The sequence below is a fragment of the Mercenaria mercenaria genome, chromosome 8 (genome assembly GCF_021730395.1).
Source record: "Mercenaria mercenaria strain notata chromosome 8, MADL_Memer_1, whole genome shotgun sequence".
Lineage (NCBI taxonomy): Eukaryota > Metazoa > Mollusca > Bivalvia > Venerida > Veneridae > Mercenaria > Mercenaria mercenaria.
The window spans coordinates 75,070,122-75,096,212 of NC_069368.1; the positions used below are offsets into that span (position 1 = coordinate 75,070,122).

Below are 26,091 nucleotides of genomic sequence, written 5' to 3' on the forward strand. Positions count from 1 at the left end.
ATATATCTTTTATCTTCATAACATGATAAAGATGTTTTATTAATAACATAACTAGAAAGATTGTGCTTATCAGAACGAATAACTTTAAAGGTGTGATTACTTTGGGTTGAATTAAATAAGGTGTCTTTGTAATTTTCATCAACTATTGTTTTCTTTACAACATGTTTTTTAATTCCATTACATTTTTAATGTTAACTTCATTTTCTAATAAATATGAATACATTTTAGTTCTTAATCCAACAAATTCAACAATGGGAATTCCGGCAGCTTCATCTTTGAATTTTCCAATTACTTTTTTGTTGTAATCAAAATAAAACTCTGAATTACTATCAAAATATCACTATTAGCAAATAATTCTTTGTCCTTATAAAAATCCTCATATGCATCTTCAATACTTATTTCATAACATAATGAATCAGTGTCAGTAAATAATAATTTACAATTGCCCTCATACTTTTCCTTAATGTAATTATAATGAAAATCATACATTAAATATTTTGATAAATCTAGAATGCACATTCCGACATAACAAGGTCTGTTTAATAATAAACTTTCTTTTATTCTATGAATACCGAACAAATTCTTATTAAACATTGTTGAACTGACAAATGAAGGTTTTGCTATATACTTCAAAAAAGGTTTTCATTATGTGTTGATTTAATATTTATTCTTTTGCGTAAATTCTCCATCGTCTTACCGAATACAGAGTTGTTCATGAGTTTAAAAAAGCCTTTTTCAAAAGAATTCTTTGCTTTAGATTTTTTTCGAGTATTAAAATCAATATACATTTTTAACCAAGGACTTTCGTCAAAAGTTAATATTCTGTGTATTTTTGTTATTTTTAATCCTAATTGTGTATAAAGTTCAAGATTTTAAAATGAACAACATAGTTCTGTTTTTCCATTAAAGTTGGAACTAATTCTTTTACATGACATTTTCCTATTTCAAATTCATTTTCAATATTTTTACTATAATTTGAAAGCCAATGATCTTGAATGAGTATCTTTTCAGGAGCTAAAGGATAATCATTGTGAAGATCATGTAATTCCTTTGAATATTCAAGATCACATTTAATTATAAAATTAGTTTTAACTTTTGCAATTAATTTCTTATATTGTTTTAAAGTGGCCCATTTAAAATTTCCAGAGGGTAAAGATCGGCACATGGCCCAACCGTAGAGGTTATTGGCGTCGATGTACATAATGTATTTAGATTTAAATTTTGAGTTATAGTTTAGTCATATATTTATTGTTTGCTTTGCTGTAACGATTAGCTATATAACTTATTTCTCCTCTCAGTTCCTTTTCAATAAAAAGATACATATCAATATCTGTTATTAAATCCAGATTTATTCCAGTCATTTTTAACAGTGCACCCCATGCTAAACCAGGACTACTGAAGTACTGACAAGGGTCAAGTTTATAATATTCCAAATTTAGTTTTCTAAAATTTTCAAAAACATCAGCTAAAAGCAATACGTCAGTTTTTAAATATAGATCATGATATTCTCCAATTGTTTTAATTTTAAATTTATTCCAAACATTTTGCATGCTCATATTCATTGTCAGATATATGCGTATCGTTTAAAATTGAATAAAACTCTTCTTTAGGAGGTAATTCTGTTTCTTTGAATTTTTCAAATGAATTCATGTAATCATATGGATAAATACCTTTTTTTTTAATAATTGAAGTTTACCTTTACTAAATTCTTGAGATGTGTACTTAAATTCTGAAATATTTTTTACTAAGTTATCTAATGGTTGAGACATAAATTGAAAACTATCTATAAAAATCAAATCACTTACCATAAATGCCATATATCTTTCCATATTATTAGGAATAACATTAATTTCATTTTTAAATTTTCCTATTTTCCTATTTGTTGCATAATAAAATGACCATCATAACCTCTTAAATTATGAAATATAATAGGAATTTTGTGTGCTAGTCTAAAATTAATATTACATTCTTGATGAGCACTTCCTCTAGATTTTCCTGTTATATGACAGTGATCTCGGGCTTGATTTTCATTTTTCTTATATTCTTTTCCACAAATATGACTTTTTCAAATCTTTGTTAAAGTTTTCATTAAATATTTCCTTACAATACTCTTCTTCCTCAAGCATTTTTTCCATAAACTTATAAACTGCATTTGGACCTCTGTAAACTTGTGTTGGTTTAGTATATTTATCGTCATAACAACAAACAACTTTATAACCGTAACCTCAATCTATATGTTTTTGATATGGTTCAGTAAATGAAGATTCGGTTGATGGTAAAGCAGTTAATACTTTCTTAGTTATTGATTCAAAATCAGCATTAATTACAAAAAGTACTGCTAAGCCTTTGTGATAGTTTTTAAAATGTATTTTACTTCCCTCTTTTGGCAGTTTTACAGCTTGAACACCATTCATAGCTTAACAATTTGGAATATGTTCATTTTTCTTTCTTGAGAAAATTGTTTTGTAAACATGATTTGTAAGCTAAATGACACCATCTAAAACATTCATTATCATGCTCATTCTTTATATTTAATAATCCTTTGTATTGGATGTTGTAATTGCTTTGGTAATTCTAAATAACTTGAAGCAGCTAATGGATTATATTTATATCTATTTATATAAGCATCAACTGACTCTATTCTCCAGCCACTTCCTTCGTAAATCCAATTACCAATCCTTTTTATTATTTTATCAAAAGCTTGACGTAAACCGGCCATCCTTAAAAAATTGTTTGTTTGCAGTAACGCGACCGACTCACGAAAATCGCCGCGACTCAAACAATTTTTTAACCCAAAACTCGGAAATTTTTTTTTATCGGTGCCGTGTTTTTATTCTTTCCTGTTTCGTTATTTCTTTTGGGTAACTATTTGTATCGCTAAGTTTTCCTAGACAGTGTTCGTTGAGGTTCAACTACATGAATGACCGATATGACCGATAAGAAACAAAATATGTGAATGTTACGCTTTCTGTATACCGCTAATTAACAAGTTACACAAATACGATAATAGGCTGCTCTTCTATGCATTGTTTATCAATTAACTTTAACACATTGATCAATAAATACCTTTGGCAATGACGGACATTATTGTACCAAATACAAACCGTGAGAAGCCCACGTGTCAGTCGGCGCGTGGCATGATTGACATCTGCCAGAAGCTGATTAATTTACCAAGCTCTGCCTACTGCCATACTTCCGCTTATGGCGGCGAACAATATTGGAATTCACCGGGACTTTGATTGACAAGGGGCAGTACTTTCGAACTCGAGACTCATAAAAGAAAATTTCCTCGGGTCAAGCCGACGCACGGGACATTTTTTGTGCGGGTTAAATACGAGTTTTTCTCGATAAGTGCGAGTGAAAACCCAGAACCTCGGGTCTACCGAACGCCCAGCCGATTTCCTGATATACTACAAAAAATCCATGCAAAAAGTTGTTTAGAAAATTCCACATGGACAAATCGTGGTACATAGTGTTATCTGTGCAATACTGCAGACGTATTTAACGAGTTTTAGATTTGTAAAATAATGATTTTTCTCGTACGTAAAACATCTGGGATAGATAAATTCTTGGATATCATTCTATCATAATTTCTCAAACAATTTTGCAAACAAATAATAATTTTAGTTTCGATCTTTTGTCGTTACATAATCTTTTTAATCTGCCCCGAGGATAAAACTGCAGTGACACTGCACAAGTCACTTGGAAAGAGCACAATAAACGTCAAAAATATTAGACAAACAAAATTTTCTTACCAGAAAATTTATTTATAAAAGTTAAACATCCTTTCAATGCAATGACTAAAACCAGCGAAAGAAATCCATAATGTTTACATTTCTAGATCTTCCTATTTAAGTGAAATTAAATTTCCATGGGTCCACTTTTTTTTATTTTTCAAAGCCCAGACTTTAGAAACATAATTATTATTACTGAAACTTTCTGTGACTTAAATAATGTAACTGAAATTCATGCAAATTTTTGACACCTGCCATCAGAAACTGGGTTTAACCTGTTTGACAACTGTTTCTTTTAATGTGTGCCGACAGTAGCAGATCAAAGAAGACACTAGCAGATCAAAGAAGACGTGTATTCTGTGTGATGTCATAGTGATGTCACTGCTATTGACATGTATTTAATTCAAGAAGTGACTGTGAAATGCTTTTATGGGTTTTTGTGTTTTGACTTTGAGTGCATTAGCACTGGGAGCTTGATTTATTTTTTGGTGATATGGAATTAACCTAGCTTTTTTTAATTGTATTCATATTCAGATTAGGCTTTTCTTGGTTAAGGCAATCATTGCAAGAGTGAAAAATAACTTTAATTTGCAGTTTAATCACATCAGATTCACAAGGATAAGAAATTAGGTTTACATTGAAGGATAAGAAAACAGAATCACTGATATTTTCAGTGAATTTGTTATTTACTTTAAATCAATAGACTTAAACAAAGACAGGAAATAATAAAAAAAAAATAAGTATATTTAGTTCCATTTTCAACTTGCATGTCATGTCGCTTTTAAAAATCTTTCCACGTTTCCCTAAAATCACTCCACCTCTCCCTAAAATCTCTCAACTTCTCCATAATCTTAGCTGAGGAAGAAATGACTTCTCCCTAAAATATTATCATAGCTTAAGCCCTGAGTAAACAATGTAAAACAATTAAGTATTGTCTAAAAATTACATGATACATAGGCTTTGAACTTTGAAGGAGTGCGTTGCTTGTAATCAGACTCAGGTCTACAGGGTAAAATATCAAAGATTTTGCTATGTACTTCAATGCTGTCCATTGGAGTAGGTATCCTAAGGAATGTAATGTTTTTATTACCCCAGCCAGTGCAAGGACATTCAAAAGGTCTGGCCAATTATTTTTGTTTAATATATTGATAATCGTAAATTTTTAAGTTTGATATGGAGATAATAAGCTCTGTTTCTGACTGGTGTCAGGCTATCTATTATTTTTATTGTTATTAAAAAGGTGATATTAATATAAGTAGTCATACTATGTGAAAACTACCACCCTTGCAGATATGTTACAATCAAGTTAGCATTCTACAGAGAAGTGTTAGTACCCAAAAGGTGTATAAACCAGAGGGTTAAAAAGAAAATGCAGGTGTTGTACAATTAGCATACAAAAAAAAAAAAAAAACGAAAAAAAAAAAAAAACCCTACCTACCTACTCACACTAAAAATTCTGGGTCGCGTTACTACAAACAAACAATTTTTTAAGGATGGCCTAAAGTGTTTTTTTTTTATTTCGTTTGTGTTAATAATAATCAAAGCCTTTGATTGAAAATAAGCTGATTTATATATTGTATCTGTTTTACTAATTTTTGTAAAAGTTATTTTTAAAACAACATTTATTTTTATACCTTTTAAAGTTTTAAGTTCAGATTTAAGAATATCAAATGAGTCTTCTATATTTAAATATAATTGCTTTTTTGGATCTTGTCTATATTATAATTATTATTATTATTATTATTATTATTATACCAGATTTATATAGCGCCCTTTTCATGATCAATTTCACGTTCAAAGGTGCTTTACATAGTTCAAATGCAGCCACACAGGGCGCATAAATTCATCCTCTACTAGTACAGACACAGAGCGATCTGACCAGAGGGAGTAAGACAAAACCCCCACGACAGAGAGATCAGAAAACAGATACAGGCTTGTCCGGCTAACTTAGCCTAACTCGTTGCGAATAGACAGCCTGGTTCTTTAACGTGCCCAGTGTATAGCACTGATACACACAAGGATTGCCTGGGTTCCTGAGCAGTACACCTCTAATTGGTGGGAAACACTGAAAAGCGTTTCTGAAAATTCCCGAGTAGTTGCCGGGGATCGAACCCCCGACCTCAGGATTGGAAGGCAAGTGTGCAAACCACTGGGCTATCCGTCCACACGGATATGTAATTTTTATTTCAAATATCTTAATATATTGATTTAAAGACCTCTGAATTTCTCTTACAGTCATCTATATATTATATTTAGAAGAAAACTCTTTAAGCACAAAATTAAAAAATAAAGTTTAAGAAGAAATAAAATATTTAAATTTATACTTTCTCCCATTTGTTTTCGAATTTCCACTTTTTGCTCTGTTTTTTCCCTTCACAGCACATTTTCATTAACCCAGAATTAATATCAAGGTCTTTAGTTGCTGCGTGAATACTTTTATATGTTTTTTCTTCATTAGTGTCACAATCGGTTGCAATTATCTTTTTAGGATTGTTTCGATGATTATTTAGTCTTGATCTGGGGCAATCACATAATATTTCATATTTTGTTTTTTCTGTTAATAAACAACAACAATCCCATTCAAATAAATCTATTTTCTTTTCAAAAAATCTATAACATTTTCCAATCTATCAATTACATTATTTTTAAAATTTTCACTGGTTAATTGATTCAGTTTTGATTTAATAACGTTTCAATTTTTCCTTAGTTTTTTAAAATTTTCACTGGTTAATTGATTAAGCTTTGATTTAATAACGTTTCTATTTTTTCTTACTTTTTTATATATTTTTTTTTCTTGTTTTATTCCTTCATTCCATATTCTTCCTAAAGTACAGGCTAGTTTTATTGAAATATTGATATCTATATTTCTATTAGCCATTTATATAATATACTTATAGAAAAAAAATCTTTAAACAACGCACGTAAAAATAAATTCAGCAATCTAAATTTAATACAATTCTTCTTCTTTTTTATCTTTATATCCGTTAAGTTTAAATTGCTTCATATACATTTCAAGAGGCTTTGAATATTTTCTGCCTGAATTTCTAACAGTATTGTAAAAATATCTTGAATAACTTTTTTCTCATCTTCTTTATTTACCTTTCCAATTCGTGCTTTTGTTATTAGTTGTTTTATATTTTTTATGATGTAATTTTAAAATAACTTTTTTGTCTTCAACTTTTAAACCTTTAATAAATATTGTAATTACTGATGGAACAGCGCCAGCAAATGCCACAAATATAGGAATAGCAGGAACAAGTACTAATGCAGTCGAGCAACCAAAGAACAAAATAAAATCTGTTTTACATTGTTTATAACAAGAGAAGAAAGCAGTGTAGTTAGTTCATGCAATTTGTCACGTATAATGGTTTTGTGCAGCAAACACGTGTTTGTACGGGTGTGCGGTTCTCTGTGTGTGTGTGTGTGTGGGTGGGAGTTTGAGTTTAATGTCTATCTATTTTTTTTCTCAGTAAGATAAACGACGGTGTTTATTTGTAGCAAAGAGCTAAAATGCCCGGCTTGATAGTGCTACTTCACAGGAATATCACGCCGTTGGCACGTCACCTGAATCATAACTAACATCGAGCTCAACAATCCCATCACTATCCTGATAATGCTGAGCGACAAGCGAAGAAGCTAACGGTAACATTTTATGTCTTTGTTATGAAGCGGCCATGGATCAAAGCAACGACCTTCCGCTTTTAAAGCGGGCGCTCTTCCAAGATTGTTAGATGGGTGGAACAGCGGTTGAAATAATTGAGACTCTAAAATCATTACAATGATCCGATCTTTATTTTTACATTGTGTTTTTCTTGTTTTCAAAATTATCTGAAGGAAGAATAGACCTGAAGGCAGATACGGCAGAAAATCGATAACAGGGGGAGCAAAAGTTGTATGGTAAAGGTTGCTAATCAATTTTAATGATATTTATTACCTACGGGTATTATTCATTTATCTAAATGACCAGTTTTATTATTTCAATTTCAGATATTTGACATTTACAATTTTGTCGATTTATAAATACAGTTTTTTGTGTGTGATGTTGTGTTTGTTACCTTTATACTTTATCTGATATTATGTCCCTCAATGTTCATTATTGCTTCTTTTTACACATATATAAACTTTTATGACACGCCAATTGCCCAATATTAACGAAAAACTAGAATTAACAACCGATAAAGTAGGTATTTCGAACGTAAAACCAAATTTTTTGAATACTTACCCATAATTATTTTCGAGCGAAACATAAGGTAACGGGCGTTGACCATAGTTTACGCCCGTTAACCCAGGTTTGTTTATGAATTAGGAATTTCGGTCGTAAATCTAAGTTCACGAGTGTGAACCTATGTTTATGGGCGTAATCCAGGGTTCACGAGTGTAAACCATAGTTTACGAACGTGAACATATTTTCACGATCGATAACTTAAGTTTACGACCGTGAAAATGGGTTACGACCGTAAACATAGGTTCACGCTCGTGAACATAGGATTACGACCAAAAATCCTAGTTTTGTTCGAGAAACCAATTTTACTGAACGTAAACCTAGGTTCACGTTCGTAAAGTATGGTTCATCTCAGAAACCCAAGTTCATGGTCGTAAACATAGGTTTACGCCCCTAAACAATAGTTCGTGGCAATCCAATAATCCAATAATTACATTCCTGGTCGAAAAACTAGGATTATTGAATTCTAACATATAGTTTCGAGCGAAAACATAGGACAACAGGCGTAAACCATAGTTTCCGCTCTTGAACCCATATTTATGTTCGATAAACTAGGTTTCTCGATTGAACTTTAACTTGGGTATATATCGACCTTTAAACCATGGTTTTACATTTGATAAACTACGTTTCTCGAATAAACTATGAATTTCGTTCATTATCATATGTGGTTTGATTGGATTACGTTCTAGGAACCTGACTTTTTTGTAAGATATTAATTTTTGTGGTTTCAGATTCACAAGTAAGCATTACGTGCTGTTTGTCTCACTCATTATTTTATCCCAAATGAAGCAACCATAATGTATTTTTTCACCATATGTAGTCTGTAATATCCTTACACTACCTTCACAAGTTAATTAAGATGGTTCATCACATCAATACCCTATGCTCGCCTTAATTTGATATGGAAATCCCATAATATCTAAGATTTTGCAAACATCTTTCCCGCACAGATTTCATCCAGTGTTTTGTGGTAGCCAGTCTTTCTGTACTTTCAGTACTTTGATTATCAATCATTGTTAAGGTAGAATAATTAATAGCACTAAACTGCGGCCCTTCAAACTATTAATTGCGTTACAAAACATATTTCGAAACGTAAAATGATATTCATTCTGCTTCAGTGGATACAATTCTTCTCGTTTTAGCTAATTTAGTTAAACAAATTGTACAGTTATATTTTGTGTGTGCGTTAAGATGTGTCTTAAGTGATCGCTTTTTGCATAAGATAAGTGTATTATGATTCTGATGGGGTAATATTATACGTTAATATACTCTTGATGGAATTCTATGACATCTACTAAGATTATGCTGATGTCACGTGATCAACGGTTCCAATAGACCTGTTGAAAAAAAGATAAGCATTTTACTAAATTTTTCTCATAAATAAATACTGTCTATAAAAACTACGAACCACTCAGTTGAGGTATGTTCTATTTGTTTTTATTTAAGTTTATTGATAGTCATCACCGTTCACCCATATCTGTGACTCCTCCAGAAGACTAAAAGTAATCTTAGTGGGAGGACAGTGCAAGATAAAGAACACGCTCGGATTCCATAAGCTTCCCTGGTCTTTAGCGTGCAAGGTGTAAAGCACTATGCATACACGGATTTCTTAATCAAATGTTAGTGATTTTTAGGTGTAGAAGCGGGGGCTCGAACTCACGACTCTGGTTTGGTAGTCAAACAGTGGACCACTGCGTCTGCTGTTTCTATTGAGGCTATTGCAAATGCTTATTAATATAGAAGCAAACTAATACAAGGACAAATATCAAAAAGGGAAAACCTCAGCCTCCCAAAACGTTAATCCAACACGCGGATGTGCACACGATCAACAATAACAAACTTACACAAAGCAAAATCACCAACACACTCACACAAAGCAGTCACACTAGAACAAAACGATCAAATAAAGGAACACATTGGGGCACCGCCTTGGAACAGTCAGTGGCAAAACCACCACTGAGAAAGTTTAAACCGGTTTATGGTGCGCACCCAACCTGGAACCTGGAATGGTTTCTATCAATACATTTTACATTTTTTCTAATATAGTTCTCATTTGAAGCGTCGTAGCACAGCATCGAGCTAGTGTACTTGTATTTATACATGCGATCGAATAAAAATGTCACTGACTTTGACGAAACAAAGCAGATAATTTCAAAAGCAACAGTTTACATATATCGACTCACGAGAAAAAAAATCGTTTGAAAAACAGTATTTTCAGAACACAGATAAAAAAAGCAAAAAACCTAAATATTTCACTTTACTTATTTTTTACCGAGGAAGGTCATATTTATATAGTAATCTCATAGCAAAAGCCTTTAAAGATTGACAGTGCTTATTGTCAAATACGAGCTGATAATATTTGAGAAACTGTCTATACGCCTTTTTTAGAGTCATCAATAATGGACTCTCGTATCTGTTACCTAGTTTTGCTTTATCCAAAATTATATAATATGCAATCCTAAAAGCTTTCAAAAACTAATCACAAATGGGTCGAAGGTAACAGATACGACTTTATGCTTTTTGCAAGTTGTAATTTTTGGCTCAATAAACAGGGTCATGCAGTTTTGATTTAAGTTCAAATAAAGGGCCTTTTAATGCTGTTTTCGAAAATGAGGGTTTTACCTTGGGTGCGGACTGTTAGTACATGCGTGAAAATGTGTAATTATAGCTGAAATGTTTATAATATGCTCCTTTTCACCAGTTGTAGTGTAAAATCAGGGACATGTGCCCCCTCTTAACAAAATAAACAAACACACACACACGCACGCTCACAAACTGGTTTGTACCGGCATGTCACTACATGTGGTACATCACCTAAACTGACTACACTGCTTTCTATAGGTCGTAGACGAAAAATAAATGCATTTTGTGATTACATTGTCACATGATAAAGTATTTCGGGTCAAAAATATAAGGTTTTTATTTTTGAAAACTTTAAAAGTTTTTTTTAAACGTCACTACAGCGTCACGTGATCAATCTGACACACGACGGCAAACGACGTCAAGTGAAAACACTTTCCTGCTACTATAGCCGTAACACACGTGCGACCCACTTCAGTTGTTGCACAAACGTGCAATTCACCACTGTGTACAGTTAATATCAATTGACAGATATGTGTAACTTCGACACAACTGGCGACGTCACACGGTTACAAAAAAAACCCTTAATACTTTGTTTCTTCTTACAGGTTATAGACCACCATTTGTTTTCGCATATACATTCAAAATAACATTTTAGCGTATACGGCCTTCTGTAAATAGAAACATGTGTATCTAATTTATTCAAGAACTCTCTTATTTTCACCAAAATATCAGACAAAAACATATGAATGATGATACTTTATTGATAAGTTATTTTGGTGCGAATAAGATAACACCCTGTTTACATCGTTGACATAGCAGGAGAAATTCGTTTGAAAAAAAAACAACAAAAAAAACCTTTTTTTTCAATACACTTAAAATGAAACAAGTTTTGTGAAAGTGTATAACAAAATACTGTAAAAGCAGTAAAAGAATGCAATTCTTAGATAGATAGAATAAAAAGATCCTATTCAAAGTTTCCTTTATAGCCATAAACATATATTAAAAACCACTTCTGCCAACATGTTTTTATCAAAACAAAATGATTGTAGGAATTAGGTAGAGGGTCACCCAATGAACATATTTGTGATGCTATATCAAAATCGGATGAGCTCTTTCTAAAATGAGTATCTTTTGAAATGTTTCATTCTTGGCTGGCATGGCAAAACAAGAATTCTGCTGGGGTGATCCAGATGTAAAGGATTTTGAAATTGGACAAAGAAAGAAACATTCCTGTGAAGTCTGCTTGAAACTGGCAAAAAGGTTAAGAAGGCAATGTCCTTGAAAGAAATTGTAGACAATGAAAAATTGACGATGGACATCCAAGTATCCTAGTACATCATGAGCACTTTTTGCTCAGGTAAGCTAATACAACAGGGAGAACCTCTTTCTAATATTTTGACAGGATTTTGACTGCATTTCTATGATTTTTATTTATTTACAAATGTCTGTTGCCAATTCCAAAACTTTTACAAACAAGGACTGTTAAAAAAATGTTTCAGTGTCACTAGCCTTAATATCCTTCAATGAAGCAAAACAAGAAGAATATCATTATGATATTTCCACTGACTTCACTTCACTTAACGCTAGTTTCAATGAAAGAAGACGTGCCTCTTCAAAAACTGACATAATATTTGCCTGTCCGAAGCCGATCATATTTGAATGACATTATTTATGTTGTGTTTTCAACTGGATGATTTCCTTAATTTTGAATTATCTTATATTTTCAAATTACTTTTAGAAATTCCGATAAAAATTACTAATCATGATTAATTCTTCGTTTAAAATTCTGCAAACAGTAGTACAGAGTGTGCTCAAAATCTAAAACAGGAGGTATACCATAATTATAATGTATAATTAACCTTCTTCATTCTTATTTCTGCCTCAAACTTTGCTTTCTGTATGCCATTCTTGGCCTTCTGTTATTCATGAATACTATGTAAAGACTTAGTCATAGATTACAGCACACTGCTTCATTCAAAATGAATTTCAGTTTGTGGTTGCAAACATGTCTACAGAGCCTATGTAAGTTTCTATGCAGTTTGACAATTAAAAACCGTGCACTATAAAAAGCAAATCGTACTTGATTTAAACATTGTTTTCTTCCCCTTCAAATGGTACCATAATTTAGGTGCATGTCAGCCATATATCTAACTGCACTTTGGCAACATTTCTTGTGCACTTATTAACTATCTGTTAGACCATTAGCTACACTACATGAAGCAGTGTATTTGCTCCGCCTATCAGTGTAAATGTTGTGAAAATACATAGACTGAAAGAGGGTATTGACATTTTTGAACATCTTTTGCACACTGTAAAAATACATTATTGACAACAAAATTTACATTATTAAAGATATTCTAAAAGTTCAAAAGATCCTTCAACACTCATAGAAAATTTGAAAAGACAACAGGTTTATATCTGAATATTCCTAAATTAGCAGCAATATTCGTTAAGAAATTCTATATTACAGATTAGATTGATAACTTGTAGGAATAAGTTAAACAAGAGCACCGCCTTGCGGGTGCTGACGCTCATCTGATTTTTTTTGTATAATAGAAATATTGTCCTACCCATGATTTTCTAAGTCTAAAAAGGGCCATCACTCTTGCAAAAAGTAGGATAGAGTTATGTTTCTTGATGCACAGTGTACACTTATGATGGTGAAAAACTGTTGCAAGTTTTAAAACAATAGCTTTGATAGTTTATGAGAAAAGTTGACTTAAACATAATATTCAACCAAGAAAATGATTTTTCTAAGTCCAAAAGGGGCAATAATTATTGCAAAAAGCAGGATGGAGTTATGTTGCTTGCTGTACAGGGTCAGCTTATGATGGTAAACAAGAGTTGCAAGTTTTAAAGCAATAGCTTTGATAGTTTAAGAGAAAAAGTTGACCTAAACATAAAACTTAACCAAGAAATCTGATATTTTCTAAGTCCAAAAGGGGCCATAAATCTTGCAAAAAGCAGGATGGAGTTATGTTTCTTGCTATACAGGGTCAGCTTATGATGGTGAACAAGTATTCCAAGTTTCAAAGCAATAGCTTTGATAGTTTAGGAGAAAAGCTGACCTAAACATAAAACTTAACCAGGCAACGCCGACGCCGACGCCGACGCCGACAACCGCTCAAGTGATGACAATAACTCATCATTTTTTTTTCAAAAAATCAGATGAGCTAAAAACACATGCCCTGAACAAATATCAAACGAACACTATGGGTCGTCTTCGTAAGAACTGAAAGCAAGGAAACTACAGACGATGCAGTTTGAAACTACTGAACTGATAAAGACTAACAGTTTCTATACGTCACAGGACATTAAGCCAAATGCATCTTGCACTCTATCGATGTTTCCTTCCGCCGGAACACATTTACATTTCTTTTTAGATTTGGACCATTTGCACTTCGTTTCAGTATTTCCGAATATTCATTGTCATGGAAAAATCCTCGTGAATTCATCAAATTACGAACATACTCAAACGGTCTGTTGTTAACATGGGAATATCCTATTTGTCCGGGTGTTGCCCAACTGAGAACTATTCCTTCCCGAGCATGGTTAATAATGTTGTCTATAAAAATACTTTCGTACTCCTGTGGAATGTGTTCAGCAACTTCAAGACTCAAAATCCAGTCGTAGACTGGAATTCCATACTGTGGAATTGAAAGATCAAGAAATTGAACCTGACCATTACTTGTTATTTCACAATATGGTGCACCGTCATATGCATCGAAACTCTTAACTTTCCTGGAATTCAGTATACGTTGTTTGTAAACACCAGGGCCATCTCCAAAACTTCCTATGTGTTTATCTGAAATGTGTAACAAACAAGTGACTATTCTTACTCTTTCAGGTCCTTATTTGTATTATTTGTCCAAATTAAGTGAAGCAAGCAATAATTCAAAAACGCAAAGCTGCAAAATCAAAAGATGCTGAATCTACATTTTAGCAAATGAAATAAAACGATATTAAATGGTTTTAAGTAAGTAACATGTTGTCTTGCAAAAATATTGTAAAAATACCATCGGCACAAAAGCGTCACGGGAATATTTATTTTATGATTGATATATCGATCAAGTTAAGTAATTTTTGTAAAGACTGTGTTAAATCATTGATAATTTTCCATAAAGATAAGTCCTTCTTGTAAAGAAAGAGGGGCATAAGTATCCAACTTAGAGGTCGCAAAATTTGTTTATTAAGCTCGAGGCTTCTATACCCTGACTGTAGACCGAGAACAATAAGTCTGCGGTAATTTCCGTTTTCATGAGGTAAATATTGAAGGTAAATATAATAACTTATACCAGTATGGAATACAGTAGCATCAGGTTACGTTATTTTGCTTCCTTACATTATAAATGAAGTGCTGAAGAATTAAATAACAGTTTATCTTACGCTTCGTTTCTTATAAAAATGAAAAACTAACGTTTATGAAGTGGCTAGCCCCGCAGCAAGCAACTTGCCTGTCAAACGGAGCACGTAATGAAAACAGGGAATTTAATTACAAATTGCTAGAATATATAAGCACGTCTATATCTAATATTTTGTCTGCATCCGCGTTAGTCTGACATTTGTGTTTAAGCCCGAATCGTCAGCACTATACCACTTACCACTTTTAAGCCTTTTAAACTGTTGCTTTGTTTTTCTTCAAGACATCAACTCTTAAATAATCTTATGCAGCATAGCCCGTGCATTTGTCCTACCTTTTTTTTATTCGAAACACAAGATGTTACCTCATGTATACGTTTAACATTCAGATTTTAGCGATGACAAAGGTTACAGTGCTGTTACATTATACTTTAACGTTATTAGTCTGATGGTTACCTTTCTCATTGGTATTCACTTTATTTAACTAAAGGTTGCTTGAAAAACACGTAAATGGCAAGTACTGTATTAGCGAATATAATGTAGAAAAAGAAAAATTAGGCGCGATGGCGACACATGTCGTTGCCGAGGGGACTAACATTTACTTATTAATAGTTCCTAGAAAATGTGATTTTGATCAACTGTGTATTCCCTATTAGGGGAGGGCCGATCACTAATGTTGTAAGAATTTTGGCTCAACCCTTTTGCTTTTGAATGTGTCGTAAACGTTTTGTTTCTGTATATACATGTATATATGAGTTAAATATAATTAAACTACTCCCTAATCTACACTATGTAACAGTTCCAGTTTGTATGAAGAAATGACAGCACTTATCCAGGTATTCGCTTAACATCTCTCGTGTGTATGAATGTACGTACGTACGTATGAGTGTTTGTTTGTATAACACCTTCACATGTTCTTTCGTGAAAAGTGATTCTAATAGGTACAACATTCACTTAAACACATGACACGAAGACTAAGTGTATAGTTTTCGTAGGTAATGACTATAAGATACAGGAACAATTTTTATTTGTCATTCTGCTATTCTTGGAAACGGTCAACATGTTTTAAATATCCATAGCTGTGGTGAACACTATGAAATACATGTTTTTATTATTTTAAACGATCGAACTTTTATCTCGTTAAAATAAACATACATTAACCATATTTTTGCATGTAATTAAGAAATGTGGTAAACAGGAACACAATCCAAAAGTAATATTATTTTCGTTATTTTGAGTACAAACAGTCATTTTGAGTACTTATTTGCTCTCTCTCTCTCTCTCTCTCTCTCTCTCTCTCTCTCTCTCTCTCTCTCTCTAATAGATTGGATCTTTTATGCTCAAAGAAAGGAAACTATGGAAGAAACAATGTGCAGAGACTAAATGTTTATATGTGGAAATTCAAATATATGTCCCTAACATAGAATTTTTAACATAACAGTCATGTATTTACAGTACGTGATGTCAAGAACATCCAAAGAACACCTTGGATTTCCCTCCAACACCAAAAGCATAACACTGAACAATGATGTGTCGGTGGAACACGACACCGAACAAAAAATAAAAAGACGAAAAAAATCAAGAAAAATACTGCATGTTAATTTCAGTCCTTAAACAGTCACTCCAGAATGTTTTGCTGAATGTTTTGCTGACGGGACATCTAAGGAATTCTATCAAAATGTTTGTTTGTTTGTTCTAGGTATTACTCCGTCTTTCAACATTATCTTAGTTATGCAACTGCGGACAGCTAATTTAAAAACAGAGGTGGAGGACGATTGATTTCAGACATAATATATTCTATTAAATCATCACAGAGAACATACGCCCAGCCCGAGGATCGAACTCACGACCCCGAGATTCTTAGATCTGCGTTCTTCCCCTTGTGCTAAGTTGACGTGTTCAATCAGAATTAGTTCATGAATCCCCCAAAGTAAATACAGTATTGGTAACATAATTGCAACTGTCTGACGTCGCGTGTTTTAGTTTCCCTGCTTTTATAAAAGTTGTTATTTCTTGTCAAAGGAATTAACCTGTCTGGGAGTAATTCTATTTTAACTCTTTTGTTATTAATGAATTGGTTTAATGTTAGATCACGAAAACTAGTTCATTTTCCCAATGGGTCTACATTCCTTTAGCATGTGCGCCTTGCATGTGTGTGATATGCTTATGACTTTTATTATAGTATTGATATGCATGTGCTCACATTTGTACATTAATTACTCTTTCTATCTTTTACGTATTGATGACGGTGTGGTTTGAATGTGATTTATTTTCTGCTGATTTTTGTCACAAGTAATTATCTAATAGTTATGTTCTGATAAATCAATATGAAGGAGAGTAAATAATTTATGTTATCGGCAACATTTGAATACATTTGTCTTTCTGTTACCAAAGGCTTGTTTTTCAATTTTCATTCCAGCAATAATATGTATCAGATATAAGTAACCGTTATGTTAATGCATTTAAATATGCGGCTCAAAACAGGAACAAATGGATAACGCATTCAAACTTTAAATGTGAACATTGCTTTTCTGTAGCTTGGAAATTGTATTATGCTGGATAACTGGAACTTGAACAGTATTAGAATGTAAAGAAATAAGAAAATAGACAACATACCTTTAAAGAAAATGATCAACGTCTTTACAAGTCCTTCATCGGTGACGTGTTCTGTTTTTGTTGCTTTCGGACACCAACCGCCTGTATTGGTAGTTACCTCATTCGCATCTTTCTTGGACTGATAAAACGAATAAAGTTTTAATATTAAAACATTTACCACAATGACACTAGGATCGTTTCATGTTAGTTTCAAATTAGGGCGGAGTTGTTCATTGAAAGGAAGGGGGAAGTAACCTCACCAACAATCATATCCACGGGAAAGCTTAAGTATATGGATAAAACATGTGAAAGACGCCTGGAATCACAAATACCTATGAACCTCAAAATCCTTGACATTTACATTGAGTAACTGAATGAAAACGTATGCGGATAGGATCATATAAAAAAAGTAATACTGTGATGTAAAAGTTTACATAGTGAACATACATAACTTAGATTAACTCGGAGAAGGAGAGAAGATAAGCTATTTATTTTGACTTTTATAGATCGCAAGAAGAAAATTTTATCCCTTATTGGTCAACAATACAAGAAGCTTGACTAGGAACAAAGTGCCACTTCAAAGTCGAAGCAGTGTATTTTGATGTGTTTACTGCATATTTGATCTGGACGCATGAGTTAAAGATTGTGTTTTGGAGGCTTTTCCGACTATTAAATTAAGTTTATAGTCAATCTATTTGCATCTCAATAGCTAAGACACCAGAACTTGTTTTGGACATATATATACAAAATCTAAACCACTAGGTAAACCTGAACATATTTTGTGATGAACAGCAAATCAAACTGATAAACTTGCATGACTTTGTTTAAATTGTATGTGTTAGACCATGATCATTTGTATCCTTAATGTTCTTGCTATTACAGTTTCCTGTTCAATGAAATGTGTACACACAATAATATTGCTTTTTTACTCTTTCCTCTTTCTACTGGTAGTTGTAAGGTGCCAGAAAGTCACCCGAAAAGAGTATAGATCTAAATTGTCTTTTTTTCAACTAAGCAATGTAAATTAACATTCGTTCACAATGGAGTCCATCGCCGAGCAAATTGAAAAGCTACAATAATATGAAGCTAGAACTGCTTTCCTTCAAAACAGTATACTTACTACACTTAGAGTACAAGAAGACCGTATCGTTAGACGCAACGAAGGCCAAATAAGGCTTTAAGGATCATGCGATCAGAACAGTGGAGGCTGACAGAAAGACAGACACATACCTCGACGCTATGTTAAGGTTTTAAGAGCTCACCACTGATTTGATACTATACATACACAACGGCCATCTTCGTGGCCACTCCACTATCTCACTTAAGAAATAATCATTCCTTATAACACTGTCCCTGGATGGTGATCTAACTCTCTCCTGGATGTGATCGGACACCCTCGTGGATGGTGGTCTTGAACCCAAACAAAATTTCTATTGGGTGTCAGAGACCTTCCGTTCTATTCTAGGAACATTTCTAGAGTGTCAGATCACGAGATCAGATCCGTTTTTCAGCAGTATTTAAGTTATGTATATTACCAGCGTTCTGTACAAGTATAAATCCGTTTTCCGCAAAAAATGCCAACTTCCCAACATCAATCAGAGGTTGGAGACAAACTATTTCAGACGAAATGTTTTTTATTAAATCGTCACGGAGAATATACGCCCCGCCTGAGGATCGAAATTACAAACACGCGATCCATAGATCTGTGCTTTCCCTGTTGAGCTAAGCGGACAAGTTTATATTTTCAAAATGGTTGAGTGAATTACCGTTATAATGTCGCTAAAGCAAAACTGCTATTACAATTTGTTATGTAACAGTACAGTTTTACAAAGTATTTCTTTTTTACTTGTAATAGGCACATTTTAATCGTTTAATATTAAAGAAATTCATCTTTCTGTTCTTAAGGATAACATAAATGGAAACCAAATGACATAGAAGAAAGACCACTCTAATCTAATTTGTTACCTACAATGAGAAACTAAGCACGAAGCAGGCATGGAACTATTCTTTTTCGGTTTTACATAAATAAATTGTACACATTCCATTTGTATCAAGCATCAGACATATAATAATCTTACAAATACAAAATAATAATGTTTTACTGCATAATTTTAATGTGAAATAATATGTAAGGAAAGGCACACACAGTTCAAAGAAAAACAATTGTATGTTCTACGAAAATGCATTAGTTATTTATTATATAGATAATATAATATATAACTCTATTAAAACATTTAAAAATTTAAGACGTTTACCTCGCATTCTAACTGACCAACTCTTTTCCTTTCAGAATTCAACATCGTTGAAAGTTCATTTCTTTGTTTTATCAAATTGTGCAATAATCTGTCATCGTTGTTTGCAGCTAGAAATAATTCTTCTCGTACTTCCCCCTTTTGTAAGACCGTCGAGTATAGAATAAAAAGCAGTAATAATACAGATATGAATACTGCAGCTGCCCAGAAATACCGTGTAGAGTTGGTCATAATTATCAATTAATAAATCTTTGTTTAAAAAAGAAAAGTGTAAAGTTCCTGTTAAAGCGACGAAAGGTGTCTAATATTTCAATCTAATCCAAATTATATTTAAATATTAAATATTGATATGCCGTACGTTTATTGTGTACACGTAAACTGACGTTCCGATATACTATTTTTATGCGCCGCCCTATATAAATTACCTTAAACGCATATTGTCGTTGCACTTTGTTGTTAATATCAATTTTCTATATGTTAAAGAAAATGACCAAAATTAAGAAGTCAATTTTATTTTATATTGATGTTTCCTTTTGAAAGAAACACTTGTATTACTTGTTAAGTTAATCGCCTCAGTGGCTAAATATTGCATAAAAACATGTTTTATCATTAATCATTTGAAATCATTATTCAATGCTGATATAACTGAAATGTAGTATGTACGCCGAAGCGCTTCAAAATCATCCATCTTTCTAATTATTAAAATATTAAGTTGTACACTTAAATCAAAAATATGCTTTCTTTGTCGATCTTAGATTTACTAATACGTCTGGGTCTTTTAATCTCAGAAGGAAAGGTATTTGACCTAGAGTCAGCATTAAAGTATTGTTGTGCACCTTAAGTTTTGTTTGGTACTTACATCCGTTCAGACATTTATGGCCCTTGACAAGCAAAAGTATTACTTAAGGATGTAAAAAGCTTGTGTTGCACGTGTCTCAAAAAGAAATTGATCTAGAATATACAAAATAAGTAATAGGACTGATATTAAGCTTGCAAAGTTGTGCTTCAGATAAAAATAAAAAATAATCTGTGTTTTTGGTTATGTTTAGAAGGAGAATCATTTATACGAAAGGGACCAAAGTAAATATAAAAGTTTACTCAGAATTGCGTTGTCAACAAGAAACATGGAGTAGGAGTGGCAAATCTAGTTACATTGTAACACGGTGCACAATCACGTGGTCTATGGCGACATGCTATAGGTAACGCGCCAAGCATTTTTTGTCAACAAAGCGTCGATTCAAGAAGAAAATTCGTCGTAAGTATTTTGTTACGAATTTTTGTAAAATGTCTTTAGTATGTTGCAATTCCTTTTATAGATGCGTACCTCCGATCACACAGCATCTGCCCGTGTCTGCTTTAGTTTGCCTGTAAAACGGGACAAACTGACCAAAATCTCAAAATCGCTCTTGCTTTTGCTCCAAGCTGATTCCTGAACCGCATTAAAACCAGCTTTCTGTTGCTGAAGTCTTCAGATGGCCGTTTTGGTTTGGTACTTTCTGTTTCAAAACATCCGCTGATTGATTTTTTCACGTTAAAGGTGTTATTTTCAGGTAAAACCAAAGATAAAAAGATGTGCTATTGCTGCAAGTTCTGGAAGATAAATGATATCGCAACAAGCAGCTGAAACGATAATCTTATTTTAAGTCCGTTTTCCCATCAGTTTTCATACGTAAATCAACGCATATCACTCTTTCATCTAAACACGATCTGTCAGTCGAATTTATCTTGTGTATAATGCGAGTTTATAGGCAAAACACGGACAAAAAAAATATGCCATCGTGGCTAGTTTTAAAAGATAAATGATGTTACAACAATCTAAATTTTAACTTGGAATTTAAGGCATTGCTCCCATAAATTTCCACAATTACCGCTTGGTACTCTTTCATTGAAATACAGCTACTGGAAATAAATTTTTTAGGCAAAAACAGGGAGCTAAGATTATGCTACTTAGAAAGATCAATGATATCGCTACAGGCTTAAACCTTTCTTAAGCCAATATTGTCATATAAATCAAATATCCATAGAAAGTACTGTACAGATTATGACAAATTGCAATGGCTAAGCAATACATCTGAGAAAATAATTATTTTAAAATACATATATGGGGTCCCAAGAAAAAACGAAACTGGTTAAATCATAATGCAAATGCTAAATTAAGTATTTGATACTTTTATTTTAAGAAAATGTAAGACATTGGATTATACGTGCTATTCTTGTTTTACAGGTCCTTTTACTATCGAACCAGCCGGGAGACTGTTTTCAAGCTGGTGGACAAATATGACCAACGAGCAGATGACAGGTCCATACAACGTGTGCCAACTAATAAACGTTGTATATTGGAAGACAGGTAATACAATGCAACCTTTGCATAGCAACACCCTTTGGGAGATACAAATATTGACTGCTATGTAGAGGTTGTTGTTCTGGAGAGGTAAATTTGATAGTATATTTCAGCTGAGGGAAATTTTGATATGTTGTTATAGAAGGGGTTTTGCTTAACAGAGGGCCGCTCAGGAGAGGTTGTACTGTAATCTATAGTCATTTGAAATAATAATAACAATAATAATAATGATAATAGTAATAATAATAATAATACCATTACCAAAATTATTATCTACAATGATAATAATAGGGGAAATTCTAGTCTGTTAACTCACTGAAATAACCTTTGCACCGGCAAAACAAACAAACTTCATAGGAAACGGCGTCATAGTACAAAATAATTGAATAAACTCTGAAGAGACCAGTCGAAAGCAAGACAAACAAAACCAACACTCGATTTGAGTCTGTTCATAAGGAACTATGAGCAAAACAAAACTATCGACGCCCTTGGCAACGCCGTAAGCAGTACATGTATGTATTCATTCGCTTTGGGATTAAATACATGGCGACATGTTATAGCAGACACACGACACATCACATCTGCATTTATAATAAGTCTTATTTGAATCTTATAAGACTTACCAGTTTTTGTCTTTACTTTTTTGCTTGTTACAGGGACCACGACTTTGATCGCTCAAAGAGAACTAGGGCCTTGTGCATAAAAAGGTAGCTACTATGAGCATAGACAGGAAGGCTGTTAAAAGGATCCCTTGGTGTTTCGTGGGACAGCAGTGCAAGGCGGAATGAAATTAGCGTAAGAATTGGACTCGACAACTGATGATACACAGCATGTTGGCGTGTTAATTGACATTTCTTGTTTTCGACAAAAAATTCAGACTGCTGACATCGGAAGTTTCTTTCAAAATTCTATTTCAGACATTATCATGAGTCAACAGACAAACTTTGAAGAATTTCTTTATGTTGAAAATTTTAGTTATTACACAGTTAACTCTCTTAAGCCTTTAAGGCCATGTATCATGATGTAGATTGAACTTTTCGTTTAAACATTTGTAACATTTTACAACTAACACATTCCAGAACTGTCAGCTTCAATTTTATTATTTTTAAAGACATGTAACTTCATGTACAATAATACGTAAACAATGATTGTAAAATAATGTATTATGTCCCGAAAATTCAGAAAAGTCAGAAAATTAGATAGTAACAGCAATATTTGACTTTATCAAAATCTTTAACCAAAACATTGTTAGTTGAAACGGACATAACTCTGTCAAATTCAAACAAAGTAGCAGGAATTGTTTCATTGGTGTAGACTTTGATAGCAAATAACTATTTTATGTTACAAGTCAATGGCTTTGATAGTAACAGATATTTGAATTTGAAAGCAGCTTAAGAACAAAAAATAGAGAGGCACGAGGGTTGCATCATGCCAAAAATGCTATTTGACACAATGACCAGAATGCACCACTAAATATTCGAGATCAACATGTCTTCATCAATTTTTCAAAGTATTCATTGGTTTAAGGCATGTGCTTATTCAATGCACCACATTGTATGCAGGCAGACTCAGGTTGTATTCATGACTGCGCATGTGCTCGGTGAGTTCGTAACGGGTCACCACCAGACAGCCGCAAATGTCAGAACTGAAAGTCCGAGGATTGTTCCCCCTCCTGTCGTGAGCGTTTAAGTGTGAACTTATGCTCTCTTCGTCTGAAAATTAATAGAAATAATGCTGTGATACTTTCCAAATTTTAAATAAAATGTATTATGCACTTTTGTCGTAATTATCTGCATATTTGGGAACCATGTCATAGATAAATACCAAAATTATAGTCATTTTCTTCAGAATTGTTGTATTCACAAGAGGAGAGGCCAAGAGCTTGTATGGAGGCCGTCCTCTGAATGTTGCTGATGCTGATGCAATTGAGCTTAGGATAAACAGATCAAATATTTCGTAAATACACTCAAAACACGTAAAGGATCAGTTGATAATTTTCAATTGATTTACAAGTAAACTGTTTCATTTTTAACCAGCTATAATTTCAGTATTTATTCTCCTGTAATAAACTGATTCATACACTACAGTTCTTCGGTCATTAAGTTATTCCTACATGAGTTTAGTGTGTCACACGTCTTCGAGAGTCCAAGGTATAAAATTTATAAAGTTATAATTTTAAAGAAAATGCACATTATTTTCAGAAGCTTCTGAATGTTATCAAAACTAAAAGTTCAAGCTTCGCATATATGGCCCATTTTCTGTCCGTTTGCTACACAGATATAAAATTACAGAAAATAGTTACCAATGTCTATCGAGAGCTGAAACCCCTAGGGAAAAGTTTCTGTGTGACATTTCTCGAGCGTCTGCAAATTTCGCCTCAGGCGGAAAGCCTTGCCACTCTGGCTGCACACGTTTATCCTAGCTTCAGCAGCCATTCTGCGTTTGAATCTGCAAATAAAAAACACCGTTAGCCATCTTATTTATTATGATTGAGAAGAAAGCTAATTTGGAAATTGAATACTAAAGCTGTAAACTGGGTTGATTTTGCGTAGGTAATTCTTTCGAGATTTTTAAAATTTGAATATTTAGCGGTGCGTTAAGCAAAAAATAATTATCACGCTTGTGTCTTGAATGTGTGCTTAAGTGAAAATCGAGTATATATAAAAAAAATAGCCTCGCGAATATACCGCTCTATATTAACACATAAACATATTTATTATGCTTCAAAGCCTTTGTTTTATCCTAAAAATCTAGCTCAAACCTTTCAAGCCACCGTCATTGCACATAAAAGTTTCAGCTTGTTGCGATAGCATTTATCTTTTAGAACTTGCCGCAATATCATATCTTTTTATCCATGGTTTTTACCTGAAAATAACACCTTTAACATGAAAAATAATCAATCAGCGCATGTTTGAAGACAAAAACTACCAAACCAAAACGGCCATCTGAAGACTTCAGCAAGAGAAAGCTGGTTTTAATGCGGTTCAGGAATAAGCTTGGAGCAATAGTAAGAGCGATTTTGAGATTTTGGTCAGTTTGTCCCGTTTTACAGGCAAACTAAAGCAAACACGGGCAGATGCTGTGTGATCGGAGGTACGCATCTATAAAAGGAATTGCAACATACTAAAGACATTTTACAAAAATTCGTAACAAAATACTTACGACGAATTTTCTTCTTAAATCGACGCTTTGTTGACAAAAAATGCTTGGCGCGATACCTATAGCATGACGTCATAGGCCACGTGATTGTGCAGCGTGGTAAAGGAACTGAATGATTAAAGCGTAAAAAATTGTTAGCTTTGTCATCATTCCCGTTGAGACTGTTCAAGAATCATGATTAAATGTTTATTATGCTATTCATTGTTACCTGTTAAATATGATCAATTTGTATAAACAATCCAATTTTATGTTTTGCCTTAAACTCATTAACTGACATATTGATACTTGACACAAACACACATACGTGTCTACTGCGTAAAATCATCACACGTGAAAAGATTACTCACTGCACTGCTTCCTATCTGCGTAAAAACAGGTTTTTTTTATAATAGAATAAAATTTAAATAGAAATTCATTCTTAGGATTAAAGTTAAAAAACAGGTTCGGTATCAAATTTAGTGACAGCATTAATTCTCCTTACGTCAATGCAGACTCTATTAATGTCATCTTTCTTTTCCATAATTACAGTAGGCACATTGTATTCAGAAATGGATGGTTGTATAATTCCAAATTTTAACATTTCTTTTCTGTATTTCATATTGAACATCTTGACGTTTAGCAAAGGGTATTGGGTACTGTTTCGATCAGAGTTTTTTGGTCAATTAATTCAACATGATATTTTATGAGTGGAGTTATTCATGATTGTTCAGAAAACACAGCATTGAAATCCTTAAAAAGGTCTTAGACTTGCTTTCTCGATTCCTTAGTAAGTGCTTCACGAAACGTAACATCACGAAAAGTTTCACAATTTGTGTATCCAGGAAACTCAAGGAGACTCTCATCATC

At 33.0% G+C, this 26,091-nt stretch overlaps 1 protein-coding gene and 1 long non-coding RNA gene across 3 annotated transcripts; one reads left to right on the forward strand and one right to left on the reverse strand.

Moving 5' to 3' along the window:
* Positions 1-11,282: 11,282 nt before the first annotated feature.
* Positions 11,283-20,303, reverse strand: LOC123565615 (uncharacterized). 2 transcript variants are annotated; one of them, XM_045359473.2, is made up of 4 exons: positions 20,171-20,303; positions 19,749-19,883; positions 17,515-17,632; positions 11,283-14,344 (listed from the first exon to the last, which is right to left on the reverse strand). In XM_045359473.2, the coding sequence occupies exons 2-4, from the start codon at positions 19,791-19,793 to the stop codon at positions 13,854-13,856; spliced, it is 654 nt and encodes a 217-aa protein (XP_045215408.1). In that variant the 5' UTR covers positions 19,794-19,883; positions 20,171-20,303; the 3' UTR covers positions 11,283-13,853. The 2 variants fall into 2 exon arrangements, with proteins under 2 accessions (XP_045215408.1, XP_045215406.1); XM_045359471.2 differs by lacking the exon at positions 20,171-20,303 and having other exon boundaries at positions 19,749-20,157.
* Positions 20,304-20,552: 249 nt separating this feature from the next.
* LOC123565616 (uncharacterized) lies at positions 20,553-24,140 on the forward strand. Its single transcript, XR_006689144.2, has 3 exons — positions 20,553-21,000; positions 21,970-22,092; positions 22,743-24,140. It is a non-coding gene; the product is annotated as an uncharacterized LOC123565616 (long non-coding RNA).
* Positions 24,141-26,091: the final 1,951 nt, after the last annotated feature.